This window comes from Sinocyclocheilus anshuiensis, unplaced genomic scaffold (assembly GCF_001515605.1).
Source record: "Sinocyclocheilus anshuiensis isolate Anshui unplaced genomic scaffold, SAMN03320099.WGS_v1.1 scaffold355, whole genome shotgun sequence".
Taxonomy (NCBI): Eukaryota; Metazoa; Chordata; class Actinopteri; order Cypriniformes; family Cyprinidae; genus Sinocyclocheilus; species Sinocyclocheilus anshuiensis.
This window is the reverse complement of record NW_015549571.1, coordinates 777,358-785,221: the sequence shown is the minus strand read 5'-3', so window position 1 is coordinate 785,221 and position 7,864 is coordinate 777,358. Positions and strand designations below refer to the sequence as shown.

Here is a 7,864-nt window from a genome sequence, read left to right as displayed (position 1 = left end):
TCTTTCTGTTTTTTTTTTTAATGGTGGGTGTTTACGCAGTTGGGTAGAGCAGTGCTGATTGGGGAGAAGGCGGTGCGCTCACTCTATTGGTTAGTAAGAACTCAAGGCTGGCAGTCATGCATATGCTCTGGAACAGAGTAATATCGCGTCCACATCGCAGTCTTTGCGATTAGCAAATCACAACGTCTCAAATCGCGATTCGATTTCGATTAATCGCACAGCCTTATTAGAAATTGCAATAAGATTTCACAATATTACTGTTTTTTGATCGAATAAATACAGCCATGATGAGCAGAAGAGACTCCCTTAAAAAACATTAAAAATCTTACTGATCCTAAACTTTTGAATGTATGTCTTCCTTATTTAACGCACCTGATTCAGATCATCAGCTCATGAGGAGGGAGATCCAGAGCAGCGCTACCCCAAGACTAGAATTGAAAACCACTGCACTACACCATACTGAAAAATGCCAATACACAATACTGTGTGCATATATATATATATATATATACCAGATTTAGTCCTACACTTATATTTGTTCCCCACTAAATAATGTTATTTCACTAAATGTTTAGATTTTATAAAATTATTCTGCACTCATGATTTTTCTAGAATAACGTTTGCTGCTGAATTATTTACTAACCTAATTTATAATAGTATTTTTGTCATAGATTAAGATTATATATTTTTTCAATTGTTATTTTTCTTTAAAATGAAGTGGTCTATTTAGTAGATTATGTTTAACACACAAAACAGTGATGATCAGGTCAACAACACAGGTTCTACATTGATAAAAAAAAAAAAAACAGTGCTGGTATCGGCCGATACTCAGAATTGTTTGGTATCGGATCGGTTCTGAAAAAATGGTATCGGTGCATCCCTACTGCTTCTGCACCGCTTACGTACCGCACATGGACTGCATACGCACCGCAAACGGAGTATGTGTGAACCTGGAGTAAAAGGTCGCCTCACATACAGCTCAGGAAATCAGGCCTGTGCTGTGTGTAAGCTACTGTGCAGCAATTACATGATTGTCAAAACAAAAATACAGTGCATGATCAAACATTTAGGTGAGATAAATATATATTTTTGAAAAATATCTAAAAAAAATGCCCCCCTCCACCCCTCAAATTAAAAAAAATCCCCTCTCACAAGAGTCACCTAGGAGGGGAATTAATTTTCAAAAATGAAATTCAGGCCCTGAATAAATGTCTAAAAATCTCGATTATATCCTCACTATATATAATTCTACATGATAAAAAGAAGGCTTTAAAAAGATCGGTATCGGTGATCGTATCGGCAGATACTGCTTTCTGTGATCGGCCTCAAAAATCCTGATCGGAGCACCCCTAAATAAGTAGTAGTATACATTTAATTTACAGTGTGCATTATAAATTGTTTTTATACATTTAATTTTACTTTATACAATGCATGTAGAATTTCTTATTTATTTGTTCCACTGTAGTTTTTTTGTCCTATTGCTAGTAATTAGTTTCTTATTCTTTTTTAATCACTGATTGTTTACTTGTCTTCAGTGAGCTTGATTTTTTTTTTTTTTTAAGGCTAGTATTAGTTTTTTTTATGATACCGACACTGGCGTCAAGAATTATGAAATGTCTATGATATCAAAAATGTTGATATCATAAGACATTATCTAAAGCAAAAAATACCTACATTGCGATTTTTTTATTGATACCATGAAATAAAATGACTCGTATCATGATATAAGATTTTGGTCATATCGCCCCACCCCAGCACCAATCTACAATTTCAAGAAAAGAGTCGATAGTAAAGTAGAAAATATAATGGTAAATCTCTAGAAACCTGTCAAGAAATATTCAGGTCCTATTTGATCACAAAACTGAAAGGAAGAAATAAGAAACTGCATTTTGCTTCAAGAAAATTAAGTCCATTTCATGATTTTTTTAAAGATTGTTCATGACAATTAAGCTCATTTGTTGTGCTGCTTATAATTAATGCTGATTTAAATGGAAAAAAAAAATACAATAATTTTTACTGGGGATACTTGTGTTTAATTGTCAGGAAAATAGTGTCACAAAAAGAGTCCTATAAGAGGTTTCAGTTTCGTTAGAAAATAAATAAATAAGCAAACCAGCACAGTATTGGTTGTGCTGCCTATAATTAAAAAAAAAACAAAAAAAGTCACAAAAATCATGAAAATAATGTCGCAATGCTAAATTAAAACAAAAAAAACGTTATAAAAAAAGGGCTATTTTATGCACATTTGGTAATGTTTTTGTGAGTTGCATTTAAAAGGACAGAATTGATTGGATTATTCTCTGCTTCCAGTACAAGCCTAACAGTAAAGAAGAGTTTTAGCTGAAACCACAGTCCATGGTGTTTCCTTAGATTACAGGGAATAATGCTGTAAATAATGTTTCTTGCACAGAGCAATCGTTTTGCTTCTTAAGACCTCAATAATACATCATCAGGAAACACTGGTATTCATTTGTTTGTTCCATGATATGCTTTTTTTATTCTCAAAAACGTGCTGTCTTGCATTTTATGAATCACAATGGTTTCAGCTAAAATCTTCTTTACTGTTCAACTAAAGATAAAAAGACATCGTGGATGGCCTGAGGGTGAGTAAATTAACAGCAAATTTTCATTTTGGGGTGAATGATCTTTTTAATTATGATTAAAAAAAAAAAAAAAAAAAAACGTAATATTATCAATACCGATATGATCACCAACATATTACGAATCCCTGATACCATCGTCAAATAATCTAGCAAACAGCAGCTAATAGTGACCATCAGATTTCATAATAAATGTTTATCTGTTAGGAAGCTGTTGATAAAACACCTGCAGACTGTGAGGAGGGCGGCATGAGTCTAAATGTTTGGCCGCAGGCAGTTTCCTCCACAAACACAAGATTATCATGATACAGATGAATAATTCAAAAGCACCATCTCTCTTCTCTCGCTTCTTAATTACTGGCACTAATATCAGCCTGACTAATGGAGCAGCGCTGGGTGCAGATTCTGCTCTGCTGCTTCTCCGGTCTTTATATTGCATCTCGCCTCTGGAGGTTACTGCAAGTCTAGACCATCATGCAATTAAGGGATGCATTTGTAATTCAATGAAGATGGGTGACCTAAATTACATCCTGGCTGAAATTAAAATATTTACCATGCATAAAAAAAATCAACAAACTATATGGGTTATTACTGAACAAAATAGCACAGGACATGGTCAACCGAAGCATTCTGATTAGAGGAGCCAATCATGACATACTAAGCTAGCAGGTTACTGTTTTTTAGTCATGCATTTGTTTTCCTTCAGGGGTCGCTCGGAGGCTCAGAAAACAGAATTCAAATTCTCAGGTCATGTTTTGTCTTTTTAGAGAAATCTGTATGCCAAAAATTTTTCATTCACACATTTGTTAAAACCTGTTTATTTTCAAAGAGCCTACTGATGCTATATTTCAGTTCTAGTGGCATATTCAAGGTAAAGGCTTCATCACTCACCTCAGATATGCAGGTGACTCTGCGTGGATGTGGCGCCTCCTGCTGGAGCTGGTACACTATTACAACAAAATACCACTAACATTTCAGATATTCTGCTTTATATACAGAAAAAATGGAATGCAACTATTTTGAAAATTACATAAATGACATCTAAATCCATATTTCTATATTACATATGTCTTCTTTTTCTTGCAAGATGCGGTTAAGTGACAAAACGTATTTTCTTCTATTCGCTGTAGTCTCCAGAGTTCAGTTTACTTCTCTAGTAGAATGATGTTCACCTGTGAAATGTTACTGCAAACTAGTTGTTACAATAAACACTTTTCTATAAGACGTTTTATATGTTGCTGTAATAAGAAGTACACTTACAGTAGGATTTCCACACAGGCGGCCTGTACTCATCATTATCTAAGAGAAATAAGAGACAAAAATGAATTAAACAAATTCAAATGCATGAAAACGACACGTTATGTATTTTGAGAAAAATACCCTGTTCCCTGACAGCGCCTAGACCAGGGGTAGGCAAGTTCGGTCCTAGAGAGCCGCAGTCCTGCAGAGTTCATCTCCAACCCTAATCAGACACACCTGAACAAGCTAATCAATGTCTTCAGGATTACTAAGGCTGTAGGCAGGTGAGTTTTTTTTTTTTTCAGGGTTGGAGCTGAACTCTGCAGGACTGCGGCTCTCTAGGACCGAACTTGCCTACCCCTGACCTAGACAATAACATTAACATTTCAGCAGCTTGAGCTTAACTGCATTTATTAATTATTTTAATATCCAGTGATCAGTGAGTAAACATCAGCAGCTCACTTCACATATCTGTGTGAGACCGCCATCTGCTGGAAGTATTTTTTGTTAAAGATCTCATATTTCTTTTTCCATTTTAGTTCAACTTTTTTTGTATTACTATCACATTTATTACTATTCTATTCCTTTTGTTTTACAATGCAAGTCACAGATGATCTAAATGTAACATTTATCAAACATTTTATTATGAAAAAAAAATACAGTAAAAATAGTACAATTTAAAATAACGGTTTTCTGTTTTTATATATTTTAAAATGTAATTTATTCCTGTGGTCAAAGCTGAATTTTCATTAAATCAGCATGAATGATTTCTGAAGGATCATGATGACAACTGGAATAATGATGCTGAAAATTCAGCTTTGCCAACACACAAATAAATTATATTGCACAATATTATTCAAATAGAAAACGGTCATTTTAAATTGTAATAATAAATCACATTATTACAGTTTTACTGTATTTTTGATCAAGTAAATGCAGCATTGGTAAGCAGAAGAGATGTCTTCAAAAAAAAAAAGTGGTTACTCCAAATTCTGACCGATAATGTAATAAACACTGAAGAACCAACATCTTGCTGTCAGCTTAACAACATTTTCTTCCTGCAAATTCATTCAGAAACACGACTGAAGTTTGTATCCTATGCAAAACGTTTTTTTTTTAACATAAAACCTATTTTGTTTATTTTATTAATTTAGAAAACAGCCCATATTCACAGAAAATGTAGTGAGGTTGCTCATTTAGAGAGTAATTCATTATATTATTATTATGCAATATGTTATATTTATTTATTTTAATGTCATCTGACCACTAGCGATATTCATTTTTGTAATGCCAAATCACAGAAGCATCTGTCAAAAGTAACTATAGATACTAAAAAGGAAGGACTATATGATATGCTATGCAATATATTAATAAACGAATGTATGCAAAAATAAAAACAGAAAATATGCAATATATTAATACAATGTTCTATATGATTTTGCACATGACTCATTTCAGTGGTGATTCCGAATGGATTCGCTGGAAGAAAATGGTTAAACTGACAGCAAGATGTTGCTGGTTCTTCAGAGTGGTCATTATAAGATGAATGAATACTAGCAGGAAAACCCTGCTGGAAGCACTTCATGAACAATAGAGCACAGGAGAGGGAGAGGCCCTTCAGAAAAACCTGGCCCCGCTCCACAATACTGCGCTCCTAACTCATTACACCAACTCACTCTCACTCTCTCGGAGGAAAGACCCTCTGACAGCTTCCTCTTCCTTTCACACAAACATCCAAAATAGAAAAAAAAACTTCTATTATGTTCATGACAAAAGGTACATCCAAGTGTAAAGCATTTGAATATATTCAAGGCATCTGAGAAGAGCAGTATGTGTGTGTAGTGATGGATAAGTGTTTAACAGCATAAATTCAGATCTATCTTCTTCTAACAGTCACACACTTACTACTGATAATCTGCGTATGATTCAGCACTACATATTAATAGAAAATGGCTGCTTCCTTATCCAGAGATAAGAGAAAACACATTTCTTCAAGTGTTTGAGGCGTATGCTATTGAGCTCAGGCAGTAATATGTTATGGAAGCATATAGGTAGCGAAATTCAATTTAAAATGTAAAATGGCATTGTATTTCTGTATTTAAATTTACATTTTCCATTTTCAAATAGCTGTATCTCGGCCAAATATTGTCCGATCCTAACAAACCATACATCAATGGAAAGCTTGTTTATTCAGCTTTCACATTCACATCTCAATTTCATAAAAATGGACCCTTATGACTGGTTTTGTGGTCCATGGTCACATTTAAGTAGCTGATATATAACCATCCATGAGCTTGATTTCATTCAGGTTTAAGCTTAAAATTGAAAGTATTAGTGTAAATGTAGATGTGTTTTCATCACGTTTCTCATTATTTTTAATTAACTTCGCGAGTTTATTCCAAACGTTCTTGCAGCGACATTATTTTTAATTACATGTAGGCTACACACATTCGCCTAATTAATATGAGCTCATAAACAACATGAATATTAATCAAGAGTCATCAAAATGAAGAATTTTGATTGAAAATGTTGATTAAAATATTTTAGATGAAGCCACAGCATACGCAATGTTCATTTTCGTCTTTAATACTCCTTTACCTGTTGCCATGAAGGACAATCTGCAGTGCATGAGCTATTATAGTGTGACCACTTCAACAAAGCAAACACTGAAGATGAGGACAAGAGAAGAATAACCTGCTTGCCCGTCATAACGCCAGAATATAAACACACCGCAGGATGAAGTTATTTTGAGCACATGATCTCTTTGTGAAGCCGCACTTTAAGTGACACACACACACACACACACAGCGATCTGTTGTCATCCAAACTCCAAATAAAAGCGGATAATTGAGATGGACTCACCAAACACTTGGATGGCCATCGCAGTCAGTGATCCAGACGCACACAGCTTTGAACTACACACACCTTATACCCTATCATCCGCAGCTAGCCCATAAGCAACGAGCCTGATTCTACGACAAGCAACCTTATATTCAGGAGGAGAAGGGCTTGACGAATTGACTCGGACGCCGCGGGGACCGCACGTGCGCTGGGACGCGAGGTGACCCGGTCCCGGTGGCTGTGCTGAGCGCTGCTCTGAGCTCGGAGTCACTTCACATCCCAGCACTGACTGAAGTCGCCATCTTGAGAGACCACATGACCTGATCCACACACGCGCGCGCCCCTCCTCGCTGCGGGTTACCATGGAGACGCCCTCTGTGACGAAGTGATGCGATTCAGCACGTCGTAAATAATACGAGACGCTTCTAAAACTTTAGGTGTGCTGCCTGTGCTTGTATTAATGTAAGGAGTAAAGACAGAGTAACAGCAGCATATCAAAAACTAAATAAACCTAACTGTTGATAAATGAATGCAGTTTTTCCTCATTATTGCATATAGAGAGAATACACAATATACATTCACAAATAGCTTTTCAAAGATGATTTTCGGTGATGCAGTGTGGTATCCATATACAAATGTAATTCACAAGTATGCCACTTGATTTGATTCTGATTTTTTATTCTATTCCTACTTATTTGGACATATTTGGACAGAATAATGCTCATTTTGGTCACACACACACTCTCACTCACACACACACACACACACACACACACACACACGCTCACGCGCACGCGCTCACGCCCACGCTCACGCTCACGCCCACTCACACACACACACACACACACACTCTCACGCGCACGCCCACTCACACACACACTCTCACACACACGCTCACGCGCACGCGCTCACGCTCACACTCACACTCACGCACGCACACCCTCACTCGCACGCACGCACACACACACACACACACAGGTTTGTTTTTATGGTTTATGGGGACTCTCCATAGGCGTAATGGTTTTTATACTGTTCAAACCGTATTTTCTATTGCTCTACACCAACCTTACCCCTAAACCTACCCCTCACAGGACACTTTCTGCATTTTTAGATAAAAAAAAAACTCATTCTGAATGATTTATAAGCCTTTTGAAATATGGGGACACTCAAAATGTCCCCACTCA

The 7,864-nt window shown here is 36.2% G+C and overlaps 1 protein-coding gene across 1 annotated transcript in view; it reads right to left on the bottom strand.

The window, feature by feature from the left end:
• The window catches only part of LOC107657347 (N-chimaerin-like), a 62,581-nt gene extending 55,580 nt beyond the window's left edge, over window positions 1-7,001 (bottom strand). Inside the window, exons 1-3 of the mRNA XM_016445389.1 lie at window positions 6,702-7,001; window positions 3,861-3,899; window positions 3,492-3,547 (exon numbers count right to left, since the gene is read on the bottom strand). Coding sequence (XP_016300875.1) covers window positions 3,492-3,547; window positions 3,861-3,899; window positions 6,702-6,720 — 114 coding nt within the window. The 5' untranslated portion in view covers window positions 6,721-7,001. The remainder of the gene's footprint in view (window positions 1-3,491; window positions 3,548-3,860; window positions 3,900-6,701) is intronic.
• Between the last annotated feature and the right edge of the window lie 863 nt (window positions 7,002-7,864).